Source organism: Rhinatrema bivittatum, chromosome 6 (assembly GCF_901001135.1).
Source record: "Rhinatrema bivittatum chromosome 6, aRhiBiv1.1, whole genome shotgun sequence".
NCBI lineage: Eukaryota > Metazoa > Chordata > Amphibia > Gymnophiona > Rhinatrematidae > Rhinatrema > Rhinatrema bivittatum.
Window position 1 is genome coordinate 51,119,036 of NC_042620.1, and position 14,273 is coordinate 51,133,308.

The window sequence follows — 14,273 nt, forward strand, 5'->3', positions numbered from 1 at the left end:
AGTGTTGATTCTAAAGAAACTACTGCAGCAGTATTTATTTATTTATTATTTTTACTATACCGGCTTTCATGACATGGATCACATCAAACCGGTTTACATTTAACAAAGTGTGCAAGAAAAGAGATAACTCAAACAACTGTAACAAGAGGATTGTAAGGAGAGTGACAGTTACAATAAAACAGGGAAATAAATAGCTGGGAGTTGGAGGTGAGAAGAGGGGGATTTAACTTACAGCAACTTATTTACAAGGTTACAAGTTTGTAACCTTGTAAATAAGTTGTAAATAAAAGCCTCAAGTATGTAACTTGAGGCTTTTAATTAGAGAAAGACAGAGACAAAGACAAAAAGGGAGGGTTAGGAACAAACTATTTTGTTCCTCGGAGTAGCACAGGTTTACATCAATCGTGTGGACACCTCACTACTCAGTTTGTCCAGCAATGCACATAACAATATATACTCTTCATACTGACCAATCAGAGCATATTCAGTGTTGTTTTTAGATAAGTGCAGTACATTTGATTTGAGAATGTAGTCTTCTGGGTCTAGCCATACTCAAAGAGGGGGAATTGCTATACATTTCGTACAGGCTAATATTCTAGAATATAGCAATTCCCCCCTCTTTGAGTATGGCTAGACCCAGAAGACTGATAAAAACAGCTCGGGTCTTCACTTTCTGGATAACAAAAATGCATAGTGAGTTGCAGGTGTTCTCTCGCCTCCTATATAACCCAGATCAGCGAGTAGGGGTGATGGTTTGGGGAGGGAAGAAAGGATTGCCAAAGGAAGGAAAAGAGATTGGAGCAAAGAGGGTGAGGGAGAAGGGAAAGACCTAGAGGGGATTGGGGGGAGAAGATGGATCAGTAGGCAAAAGGAGGAAAAAGAGAAACATGTCCCTAGTCAGTCCTCTTCCCTACTATGACACGGCTCCTGATTTCCTGTGATTCCACAGTGGCTTGATAATTCCACAGTGAGAACTGGATTCTGAAGTCCTTGCTGCAAGAAAGCAAAGGCATTTATTACAGGATATAAACAACTGCTTAACCAATGAAGATTGGAGCATGCTAGCTCTCGGGACAATTAGAAGAAGGGGAAGACTGGAATCCTTGCAAGGAATCTTTCTCAAATAACTAGATGGGAAGCCCACTTGTGACAAGGTAACCCTGACAAATGGAAGAAGTTACATTATGTTAGGGGACAGTCTAGGGTCAATAGACCACCATACTGTGTGGATCAGTGTAAACACTAAATCTGAACCAAACTATATCAGAACAAGGGTCCTAGGTTTCATAAGGGATAATTCTGAGAAAATTAATGATTATATTAAGGAAGCCTCAACAGGATTAAGGGATTTAAGAGAAACCACAGATAATAAAAAGGAGCACTGAAATGTCAATAAATCGTATCATGCCTATTAACACAGGCTACAAAGTAAACAGACCACTATAGTTCATCAAAGGAGGATAAAAATTAAGAGAAAAAAAAAAGAAGAAAAAACCCAGAGAATGGATAGTGAAATTGCTAGGAGAAGCAAAGGGAGGCAGGAAGGACAATTAGACAAAGGCTGAGAGAGAAGCATATGTTGTCTAGTCATTAAAGAAGGAATAAAATATCATAGAAACATAGAAATGATGGCAGAAGACGACCAAATGGCCCATCCAGTCTGCCAGGCAAGCTTTCACACTTTTTTTCCCTCATACTTATCTATTACTCTTGGCCCTTATTAGTAACTTTTTGGTTCTAGTTACCTTCCACCCCCACCACTGATGTAGAGATGTGGTTCTCAACCTTTTCCCCATCGTGACACACCTGACAGACCATGCGCACATGTGTGACACACTGCTCATTACAATTCATGGCGGAAATAAAAAGTAAAGGTCCGGTAATTATTTTTATTGTTTAAAATGACACAAGGAAAAGATACATATTCTGTCTGAACAGAAATTGCATAAATAGTAAACATCCCACACCAAAACAGCACCAATTTCCAGCACTTAAACAGTAACCACCTTACCTAAGAAAAGGCAACATTGAAATATTACACCAGGCCTTAAGACACCAATACATCTCCTATGTTACGGCGTGCTGCTGTGCAACCACCTCACCACCAGGGGTCCCTCAAGAGCAGACTCCCCTGGCTGACTCAACCCGTCCTAGTCAGCTACTCTATGTCCTGGACTGTCCTTATAACCCTGCCTTCCCAAGACTCCAGTACTTCGGCATCAAGCTCGTTTGGGCTCCCTACTCTAGCCTCCTTGCTACCTGCCTTCGGGCTTCTGCCTTGCTACCTGGCCTTCGTGCTTCTGCCTTGCTGTGTGTGTGTGTGTGCCTTCGTGCTTCTGCCTTGCCGTATGTGTGTGGCCTTCGGGCCTTCTGCCTTGCTGTGTGTGTGTGTGGCCTTCGGGCCCTCAGCCTTGCTGTATGTGTGTGGCTTTCGGGCCCTCTGCCTTGCTGTGTGTGTGTGTGGCCTTCGGGCCCTCAGCCTTGCAATAAGGTTCTTGTGTGGTTGCCTGGTTGTGGACTCCTGTGTTTGCCTGTCTTGACCCTGCCTGGACTTTGACTTTGTTTGCCAGCCAGTACTCCGCTATACATATCACAGCCATCACCCAGTTCCATACTCGCCTGCCTGCATCGCATTCCTTCCCAGCAATCCCTGTCTCTCTCCACCTGGAGTCACTCCTGAAGGTGGTGTTCACGACACCTGACCACTGCCTAAACGTAACATCCTATTAGGAAAACGGACCAAGTCAGGCTGCTATAGAGCCCTACAAAGAAACTACACGCCAGCAGAAAACCTCACCTAAATCACATGTGTTGACCCTCATCTAACAAAGAATAAAGAGACCAAAATGCATAACTAGAAGCATGCAGAAAAAACTGAATTGGAAACTGCAACAAGCCAGAGTGTCTGTATGCAGTGTAATAAAGGAAAAAAGAAACATCACCCATCCTTATAAAACAAATCAAGAAATATAAAATCAGTAGCAGTAAAACCATACTAACAAAAAGAACAGATTATTTTGAAACAGCTGATGAGTGGAATATCCAATAATTAAAAACTCATATAAAAAATTTCTAGATACGAATAAAATATTTCAATATTAGCAGACACAAAGACCCAGTAATGAAAAATAAGGTTACAAAAATTATTTTGCTCTGCATACCTGGAAACGTTTGATATCCAGGTGTCCTGAGATTGTTTTGAATTAGCAGGAGGAGGGGTGGTTAGCTTGGAACTTTCTCCTCTCTCTCAGTCACATACCAGCGCTCTCACTCACACTGGCTCTCAATTACACACCTATACACACATGCTCTCAGTCACTTACATATGCACATGCTTTTTCTCTCACTTATATAGGCTCTTAGTTACACATTTACACACATGCTGTCTATCTTTTCACGCTTACACACACAGGCTTTCAATCACACACATACATGCTGTCTTTTTCTCTCACACACAGGCTCTCATTCACATGCTTACAAACATGCTCTTCTCTCATTTACACACAGGCTCTCAATCACACACAGACACACATGCTTTCTCTCTTATACACACAGGCTCTTAAATCATACATAAACATGATCTCTCTCACACACAAAGGATCTCAATCATACACACATACTCTTTCACACAAACAGGTTTTCAATCACAAACTTACCCATACAGGTTCCCAATCGTAAACTTACATTAATGCTCTCTCTCTCACAGGCAGGCTTCTCAATCACAGACATACTCTCTTTCACATATACAGGCTCTCAATCACACACATACATGCTATCTCACTCACACACACAGGATCTCAAACACACATGTTTGCTCATTCACTCTCTCTCTCCCCCCCCCCCCCCCCCGGAACTAGCAGCAGCAGGAGCCTCCTCCCAACCCTAACCTCCTTCATTTTCAGCCCTCGCGAAGGAGAAGTCCCATCGGCTGCGGGGGTTGACGCTCTTCTCATTTTCCTCCGAGTCGCGCTGCACATTCTTCAAACCACGCCTCTGTTCTGTTCTTCAGGCCGATTCTGTCCACACTAGCATGGTCTCTTCTTCTCGCGCACGCACCCGATGCTCAACACTTCCTCTTCATGCTGCGGGGGGGGGGGGGGGGGGGGTAGCAGCAGGAAGAAGAGACCATGCTGATGCCGGTGCCGCTGACTCCAGCTGTCCTGCCACGTTCCGCCCGGGCTGACAGCATTTTAAACCCGGGCGGAGGAGGACCGGGGAGCAGCTGGGTCAGCGGGAGACCGGGAAGTGTGGCGACACACCTGCGTGTTCTTGGCAACATACTGGTGTGTCGCGACACACCGGTTGAGAACCACTGATGTAGAGAGCAGTGCTGGAGCTGCATCTAAGAGAAGTATCTAGCTTAATTGGTTAGGGGTAGTAACTGCTGCAATAAGCAAGCTACTCCCACGCTTATTTGAAACATAGAAATGATGGCAGAAGAAGACCAAACGGCCCATCCAGTCTGCCCAGCAAGCTTTCACACTTTTTTTTTTCTCATACTTATCTGTTACTCTTGGCTCTTGGTAACCTTTTGGTTCTATTTCCCTTCCACCCTCACCATTAATGTAGAGAGCAGTGTTGGAACTGCATCTAAGTGAAATATCTAGCTTAATTAGTTAGGGGTAGTAACCGCCGCAATAAGCAAGCTACACCCATGTTTATTTGTTTACCCAGACTATGTAATTCAGTCCTTGTTGGTTGTTATCCGTATATAGATCCACTTTTAGCTATATAAGATGAAAATAGACAGACTATAGGGGGAATAGTAAGAATTGAAGAGGAAGATGAGATTAATGAAGAGGAGGATTAGAAGAAAGCAAATATATTAAATACTTTTACAGTATATTTGATCTAGGCTTTAAATAAAAATGATATATGGGTACCTAAAATAGTAAATCCATCAGAGAACCCTAAAATAGGGTAAGTAACGCCACTAATGTTTTAAATGATTTAAGATGCTTAATATTGCAAGCTTTATTACACAATGACAAACAATATCAAAACTATTCAAACACATATTATTTATCAACTAGCGGACCCCTGCCATGCGTTGCAGTGGCTGAGTCAGATTCTTTGCCCTCCCTGCCCCTTCCCCTTGCTCATTTAGCTCAGTCACTACCCCCCCCCTTCTCTCCCCTGTCCCCACTCCAACTCTGTCCCCTCACACTCACCTCTCCCCTCATTCTTCTTCCCCTGACAGTTACCTCCCTCCTCATTCTCCCTCCCCTCACTGTCACCTCAGTGACTCCCCACCTGGTGAGGGCTGTTTTGTAACCTTTTGGAGATGGTGCACATTTTGTGTATGTGTGTGTGTGTGCCCTCCCCCTTTGCACCCCAAAGTAATCCCCACAGAAACATTGTGTTTATATAAGCCTCCACCCCCTCCCTCTTGCCCCACCCCCCCGGCCGGCAAAATAGACTAACCCACAAGAGTTGCAGAATCTCGGAACTGCCCCCTGGCCCCCCCCCCCCCCGAACATGGATGCAAGAACATCCCCACGCCCCCCCCCCCCCTGCAGGCCCGACGATACCTTTCAAAAATGGTAGTCGGTGGAGCGGGCGTTCGTTCCGGCATGGAAGTATTGGCGCCGGGCCCTCGAGGTGGAGCAATGGGAGCGGTCGTCTCGCTCAGATAGTAAGGGCGAAGGTGCGCCGTTGCCAGTTCAGAAAATGGCGTCGACGAGCCCTCGCCCTTACTATGTCACATGGGCTACTGCCACTATTGGCGTTCCCGAGTGTCCTAGTAAGGGAAAGAGCCGTCGGCGCCATTTTGATTGCTGGCAGCCGACAGCCGTAGTGTATGCGATGTGTCCCGGAGAGGTGTTGTCCCCCCTGCTGGAGCAGCCCAAACTATTCTGCAGTTTTCCGTGCGTTCGGAGGTTGAGGGCAGTAAGTAGAAAAGTCATGTGCGTGAGGGGTGTGAGGAGGGTGTTTGTGTGAGAGTTCGTAGGGTGTGGGAATTGCAAACATGTGGCATGTGAGTGGCCTCCCGGTGTAGCATACTGGTATTTAGTGGGTTTTTGTGTGTTTTTTTGAGGGTGTCTGAAATAAGTACAATTGGCATGTGTGCGGGGGTGTGTGAGGAGAGTGGATTTGTGTCTGCTCGGAGGGTGTGTGAATCGCAAACATTGGTCATGTGTGTGTGGGGTGTGAGCGTTTGTGCAAGGTGTAAGAGCTTCCGCTTACGTCCATCAGATATCGCTGTTTTGTGGAACCAAATTTTAAAACTTTTTTACCAGCCCCCGGTGTGACATATATGTAATGTAAGTGTAGAAGATCCTTGCTGTATGTGAGGTGAAACTTGTGTCCAAATTTGAACGCAATCGGTTAAGTGGTTGCTGAGATTAGCGATTTGGTACAAACTATTTAACATTTTTATTTATATAGATTGTCCTAGTCAATCACTCCTCATTCATACCACTTCTAAACTCTTATGCATTTATAGCATGCATAAATATCATAAATATCAACATAAAACATTACCAAAATATATACAGAGTGCTTGTAATGAAACAATAAAACCCTTTCAATAGAGTTGAACTTCAAGAAAGATACTTTGTGAAATGCAAATGAGTCATATGAAAGACACCTTCATTAAAAAGGGGATACAGTTGAACCACTGTCTACAAGAAAGGTTACTTTGTAATTGTTTATTTATTTATTTATTTAAATTCTTTTACTATACCGATACTCAAGACAAGGTCTTATCGTACCGTGGGAAACCAAATAACAACTAAGTAGAAGGTAAAAAGTTACATTAAACAGGGAGCGAGAAAATGGGAGATGGAAGACAGGAAAGATATTTTATTTATTTATTTAGAATTTTTATATACCGACATTCTTGATACAAAAATCAAATCAGGTCGGTTTCCATAAAACAAAACTGTCGCGGTAAGGCGTTACAATAAACGGAGTTTCTGAACATAAGAATATATATATTAAATAGACCACAGTGACTCGTCAAATAATGTGAATAAATGTAGTAAATAACTAAAATATAATAAAATAAATAATAAAATAAGATAATATGATATAGACAACAGTAACTCGTCAAATAACGTGGATACATGTAGGAAATAACTAAAAATAAATGATGTGCTAAATTGGGATATACAGGTAACAGTATATCCCAAGGTAATCTTTTATTATTTTAACAGATAATAACTGGAGAGCGATAAAATAATCAACGAAAAACAATATAGTAGCGAGACATAAACAGAGATTTATCCTAGGTGGATATTAACATAATAAATCCTATGGTAGGAGGAGACAGGGGAGGTGAGCGGGGGGGGCGGGGGGCGTGGTGTTAGAGTAGGGACTGGAACGGGGCGGGACAGGAGACGGGGAGGGGGAGAGAATAGGAAAGAGGTCGAAGGGTGAGAGTCAATGTTGGTTGATCGAGGTTCCTTCATCGCTAAGCTTGTGTGAACAGTCAGGTTTTCAGTTTCTTTCGGAAGGAGAGATGGCACTGTTCCTGGCGTATATCTGGGGGAAGCGAATTCCAATGGAGCGGACCTGCTGTCGAAAGTGCTCGCTTGTGAATCGAGTTGTGGTCTGAGGATTTGTTGGGGGGGGCCTTGAGCGAACCTTTGTAGGCGGTTCTGATCGGCCTAGCGGAAGTATGCAGTTCGAGAGGGATGCCGAGTTGGAGTGTGGATTGCTGGTAGATGGATTTGTGGATGATGGTGAGAGCCTTGAAGAGTATTCTATATTGCATGGGTAGCCAGTGTAGGATTTTTAGGATTGGTGTGATGTGGTCCTTACGACGTGTGTTTGTAAGGATCCTGGCCGCTGCGTTTTGCAGCATCTGTAGAGGTTTAGTGGAAGAGGCGGGGAGACCGAGTAATAGAGCGTTACAATAGTCGATCTTTGAAAACAGTATGGCTTGAAGCACTGAACGGAAATCCTGGAAGTGGAAGAGCGGTCTTAGCTGCTTCAGGACTTGTAGCTTAAAGAAGCATTCTTTGGTTGTAGTGTTAATGAACTTTTTGAAATTCATTCTAGAGTCAAGGGTGGCCCCAAGGACTCTGACCTGGCTTGCTAGTAGAATGATTGCATTGTTGGCGAAGGGGTTGTTGTCGTTAGGGGAGATAACCAGTAGTTCTGTTTTGGACGTATTAAGGACCAGGTTGAGACTCGAGAGAAGAAGGTTGATGGCGTGTAAGCAGTTATTCCACAAATTTAGAGTAGAGGAGATGAGGTCCGAGATGAGGATTAAGATTTGCACATCGTCCTCGTATATAAAATAGGTGATGTTGAGGCTATTGAGTAGCTGGAATAAAGGGAGTAGATATATATTGAACAGGGTAGGGGAAAGTGAAGAACCCTGAGGTACTCCTTGGTTTGAAGGAATGGGGTGGGATTCTTTGTCATTTATTTTATTTATTTTTTATTTATTTAAGTTTTTTATATACCAACATTCAAGACAGTAGTCCCATCATGCTGGTTCACAAGAAACAGGGGTGCAGTTATAATAAAACTTTACAATTTGAACAATAGTGCAGAAAAGCAGTTACATATAACAAGGAAATCAATAACTTGGAGTGAGAAGGAAAATGGAGATCAGATAATTATATATCAGTATGAATAACATTGTATAAATAACATTGTAAGAGGTGGCTATTAACGCTAATACTAGCGAAGCGAGTTGATTGATGGGAGTTAAATAATGTTGGAGTTAGGAGAGGCCTGCGTGAACAGCCACGTCTTGAGTTTTTTCTTGAATGTTGTAGTGCCTGTTGTTCAGAAAGGATTTGAACCAGAGCAGTGCAGAGCCAGAGATGCCTATTTCCATTAGACGGTTGATGAGGATAGAATGGTTTACCGTGTCGAAAGCCGCGGAAATGTCGAGTAGGGCTAGAAGGTATGATTGTCCCTTGTCAAGGCCCATCAGGATGTTGTCCGTTAGAGAAAGAAAGAGGGATTCTGTGTTTAGGCGTTTCCTGAATCTGAATTGAGAAGGGTAGAGAATATTGTGAGAGTCAAGGTAGTCTGTGAGTCGGATGTTGACAAGCTTTTCCATTAGCTTGGCAATAAAAGGTAAGTTTGCGACGGGGCAGAAATTTACAGGGTTGGCTGGGTCCAGGTTGGGTTTTTTTAGTAAGGGTTTCAAGCGAAGCAATTTTTAAGAAATCAGGGACAGATCCTTGATTTAGGGAGCAATTTATGATGTCTGCCAGGGGTTTAGCAATGGTGTTAGGAATGGTGAGAAGGAGTTTGGTCGGTATTTGGTCCAGTGGGTGTGAAGAAGGTTTCATTTTCTTGATTATCGATTCTATTTCCAGGGATGATGTAGGTTCAAGAGATTCTAGCGTCTGTTTGTGGATAGTTGGTGAAGGATTTTGGCTTGGTGGTTGCAAGGGGTTTGAAGAAGTGTTGGATGTTGCCAGGGGGGCAAGTAGATTTTTGATTTTGTTGTCAAAGAAGATTGCCAACTCTGTGGATTTGTTTTGGGCTTCTTCTTATGGGAAGGTGGGGGGCATAGGGGTGGTAAGGGCTGCAACATATGAGAACAGAGTTTTTGGGTCGTATAAGAAGCCATGTATTTTTTTGGCGTAGAAATCTCGTTTGGTGCGGGTAATGGATGTCCTATAGTAGTTCATTGCTGTTTTGTACGAAGCCAGTGAGGAAGGGGTGGGATCTTTCCGCCAGCGTTGTTCTTTGTGTTGTAGGTCTTGTTTGAGTTTTCTTAATTCAGTTGAGAACCAGGGTTTTTTGTTCGTGCGGGCCGGATTGATGACTTTTGAAGATAAAGGGCAGATTATGTTTGCTACTGAGTGTGTGATAGTTTGCTAGGAGTTAATGGCGGTATCAGCATCGGAGAGGTCCAGTTTAATTAGGTCTTTGGCAAGGCTGTTGTTGAGAGTGTCCATGGAACAAGGTTTCCTGAACTGGATAGTGGATTTAGTATCAATGGGGGTCTGTTTTTGTTTTATAGATAATTCTGTAACTATCAATGAGTGATCTGACCAGGGGATGGGTGTGCAAGAAGGTGGGGAGATGGGCGAGATGGTTTCATTTGTGAATATCAGGTCAAGCGTGTGGCCTGCCTTGTGTGTGGGATTGTTTATAATTTGTTTGAATCCCATAGCCTGGAGGGATGAGAGAAGGGCTTCGCAATTAGACGATGGGAAGGGGGAGTCAACATAGATGTTGAAGTCTCCTAAAATGATAGCAGGTGAGTTAGTGTTGATGTGTTTGGCTGTGATTTCGATGAGGGGGGAGGGGTCGGATTCTAGGAGTCCCGGGGGGGGGGGGCGTAAATAAAGCAGATTTGAAGCTGGGAGGATTTGAATAGTCCGATTTCTAATTTGGTCGTCGATTTGAAGGCTTGCTGGGATAGTCTCAGTTCTTTTTTTGCAATTAACATTATTCCACCCCCTCTTTTTTTAGGTCTGGGGATAGAGAAGATGTCATATTGTTGTATTGGTAGTTGGTTAATTATGGCTGTGTCTGTGTTTCGGTAATGGCACAAATGTCCGGTTGGGTGTCCAGGAGGTGGTCGTTGAGCATGTGGGATTTTTTAGAGAGCGACTGAGAGTTGAGAAGGGTTAAGGTGATTAAAGATAAGCCTAGGAATTGTGTTAGTGGGGAGATCATGATTGGAATCAGGGATCTCTTAGAGCGTAGAATGAGCAAGGGTGGATTAGCTCTTTCATTCCTGTTTCACAGGAATGCTGTGTAGAGTCCCGTGCAAATCTTTATCACTTCATATAGGTTCCACTACTAGCTTTTCTGCACCTAATAGGCACTTTAAAGATGGCTATGCAACATATCTAAACTCCAAAGAAATTAATACCATATGTTAATTGTAAGTATGTAAAACAAATAATACTTACCTCATCAGCTAGCATACATCTAAAAAATAAAAAAAAAGAAAAGACTGCATTAGTTTTAAAATTCTTGAAGAACTAACAATCATCTAGCTATAATATAGGAGTAACAAAATACAGTGTTGTTTTAACACTGTGCGCTGAAATGCAGCGCAGTTTCTTAATGCAGATGCTAAACAAAAGTTTAACTCCTGAAGCAGTAAGCAAATAGATTGCTAATGCAGTGTTTCCCAACCCTTTCCTGGAGGGACACCTAACAGCTGGATTTTCAGAATATCTATAATGAATACGCATATGAGATAGATTTGCAAACATTGGAAACTCAGGGTATGCAAATCTATTTCATGTATATTCATTGTTGCAATCCTGAAAACCCAACTGGCTAGGTGTGCCTCCAGGAGAGGGTTGGTAAACACTGTGCTAATGCATCGGGAGATAAAAATGTGCGCTCAGTACAGGAAATTTTAACTCAAGTGTGTGTTTCAAAGGATTTTTACATGCACAGAACAAGATTTATGCTTGTTTTATACACATACAATACAGATTTATGCACACAAAAATGCTTTCGGCACAGAGAAAACATGCTTTGTGTGCACAAAGCATGTTTTCTACATACATATGCCGACTTTGCCGAGTACAAGTCCCAGCACCTGAACTGCTTCTGCCCCATAGTGCAAACATTACTCACCCCTGACCAGGATTAAGCTTCTAGCACTAAGAAAACATGAGTGCACTTCTCTGCATTTGGAAATGGGGGGGGGGCATAATGTCTAATATCTTTATTAGCATGGGATTTTCATGTGAGGGTGAGAAACAGTTTTACACACATTTTTTATGCAAAAAACTCCTTGCTGTATCAGTATAGTTTACGCACATAAAATGTGTGCACAACTGCAGGCAAAAAAACTGTGTGCACCTTATTAGATTAGGCTTTATATTTGTCTAACTGTTAACAGTGTAAGGAGGAGCTAAGTCACTGAACAATTCATTTGATTTTGGAAATAGGACAAATGTTAGGGCAAAAATGTCTTGGTTGACCTTAAATTGGAATTTGATAGTTCAAGGATAGTGACTTATACACTGAACCACAGAACAGATCTAACAAATGCAGATCTAGTCACCTAATAGCCTAGCACATGGCTCCGCCCTTGAGGAGCTAGAGTGATTCTCAGAGACTTAAATTGGGTGCTATGATTCCAGGAAGTTGTACCTGGCATTTGGATGGCTAGGTGGCCAAATCACTGTGGGCATGCTGATGCATATTCATGAATTTATTTTATTTATTTATTTTATATACCGTCATTCCAAATAAAGATCACAACGGTTTACAACATTATATACATATTATGGCATGATTTATACAATGATTTAATGTAATCACATAACATATATACTATACATAGGCATGAACATTGACAATGTAAATAAATGAGATACAGATCTACAGGGTGTTCTAGTATTTTAATTAAAGGTACTGGGATAAGAGGTTAGCTGTTTATAAGATATGTTTTAGATTTTTTATTTTGATGTCATTAGGGTGTGATGGGCTATTTAGTTCTATTGTTAGTTTATTAATGTCTTGGTGCTTGATCTGAGCACAGGCAGTTTTAAGTTGTCCTTATTAGTGTTTGTTCTGATTTCCGGTACGATGAGGATATAAGCATTTTTAAATAACCATGTTTTCAGTTCACTTTTGAATTTATTTCTTTCTAGGGTCAGTCATAATGTCTCAGGTGGTGACTTCCATAATATTGGGCCAGTATTGAAGAACACACGGTCTCTTATTTTTGTTAGATGAGATTTCAGTAATGTTGGCACAGCTAATAATCCTTTATTCTGAGACCTTAGCAATCTCTGTGGTTTGTATGATTGTAGTCCTATGGCTGCCAGACCTGGGTTATTAGAATTGATGGTTGTATGTATTAGTATTAATGCTTTGTAGTGAATTTGGGATTGTAGAGATAGCACGAGTGCGTGATATGATCACATTTTCCTGATCCTATACAGAGCATGGATGCGGCATTTTGTAGAAGTTGTAGCTTTTTTATTAGACGGTTAGGTACTCCTAATAAAAGAAAGTTACAGTAGTCTATGTACCGTATTTTTCGCTCCATAAGACGCACCTGACCATAAGACGCACCTAGGATTCAGAGGGGTAAAATTAAAAAAAAAAAAAATTGTGCTAAACCGGCTCTGCGTCTGGGCGTCTTATGGAGCAAATTAGGGGAGTGCATAGCTTTTTTTTTCCTCCCCATTTTGTTTTCGGGTCTGGGGAGGGCCATTTCGGTCCACTCCCCAGATCAGAAAACTTTTCTTTCTCTGGGATCCCCTCCCCCCCCCCCAAAAAAACCCCATCCTAACCCTTTAAATTAATAACCCCCACCCTCCTGACTCCCCCAAGACCTGCCGACTTAATTTACCGCAACCCCCCACCCTCCTGACCCCCCCCCAAGACCTGCCGACTTAATTTACCGCAACCCCCCACCCTCCTGACCCCCCCAAGACCTGCCGACTTAGTTTACCGCAACCCCCCACCCTCCTGACCCCCCCAAGACCTGCCGACTTAATTTACCGCAACCCCCCACCCTCCTGACCCCCCCAAGACCTGCCAAACGTCCCTGGTGGTCCAGCGGGGGTCCAGGAGCGGTCCGGGAACGATCTCCAGGGCGTGGGCCGTCGGCTGCCAGTAATCAAAATGGCGGTCCCAGTGACATAGTGAGGGCAAAGGGCTGTCTGCGCCATTTTGATTACTGGCAGCCGACGGCCCACGCCCTGGAGATCGTTCCCGGACCGCTCCTGGACCCCCGCTGGACCACCAGGGACGTTTGGCAGGTCTTGGGGGGGGTCAGGAGGGTGGGGGGTTGCGGTAAATTAAGTCGGCAGGTCTTGGGGGGGTCAGGAGGGTGGGGGGTTGCGGTAAATTAAGTCGGCAGGTCTTGGGGGAGTCAGGGGGGGGGTTGTTAGATTTTTGTTTGTTTTTTTTTATATTCGCTCCATAAGACGCACATACATTTTCCCCCCACTTTTGGGGGAAAAAAAGTGCATCTTATGGAGCGAAAAATACGGTATGTATTTATGGAATATATTTCAATAGGAAATTTGACAGGTACACTGAACTTTGACAGACTTGTTAATGGTGCTTATGTAACGTTGTGACAACATGCCCATTCGTAGAGAAATGAGTTATGCACTCGCCCATTTAGACAGGCGGTGAGGAGGTGTCTGCAGGGCTCCGATTTGATTGCATGTAAAGACAGTTTATAACTAAATATGACTCTTTATTTATTTATTTAAAAACTGTTCTATACTGTTGCTAAGTTATATACCATCACAACGGTTTACAAATAGGCACATAGACTAAGGTAAGTAAATGTAGGATATCGTACATTCTAACAGGTGCCAATAAGGTTCGGTTACAATTTCATAAATAAGATCATTATT

The 14,273-nt window shown here is 43.0% G+C and overlaps 1 protein-coding gene across 5 annotated transcripts in view; it reads right to left on the bottom strand.

The window, feature by feature from the left end:
- The window catches only part of ZRANB3 (zinc finger RANBP2-type containing 3), a 593,631-nt gene that overhangs the window by 471,881 nt on the left and 107,477 nt on the right, over nt 1-14,273 (bottom strand). For all 5 annotated transcript variants that reach the window (XM_029605377.1, XM_029605376.1, XM_029605378.1 and 2 more), the window contains exon 3: nt 10,839-10,857. In XM_029605377.1, coding sequence (XP_029461237.1) covers nt 10,839-10,857 — 19 coding nt within the window. The remainder of the gene's footprint in view (nt 1-10,838; nt 10,858-14,273) is intronic.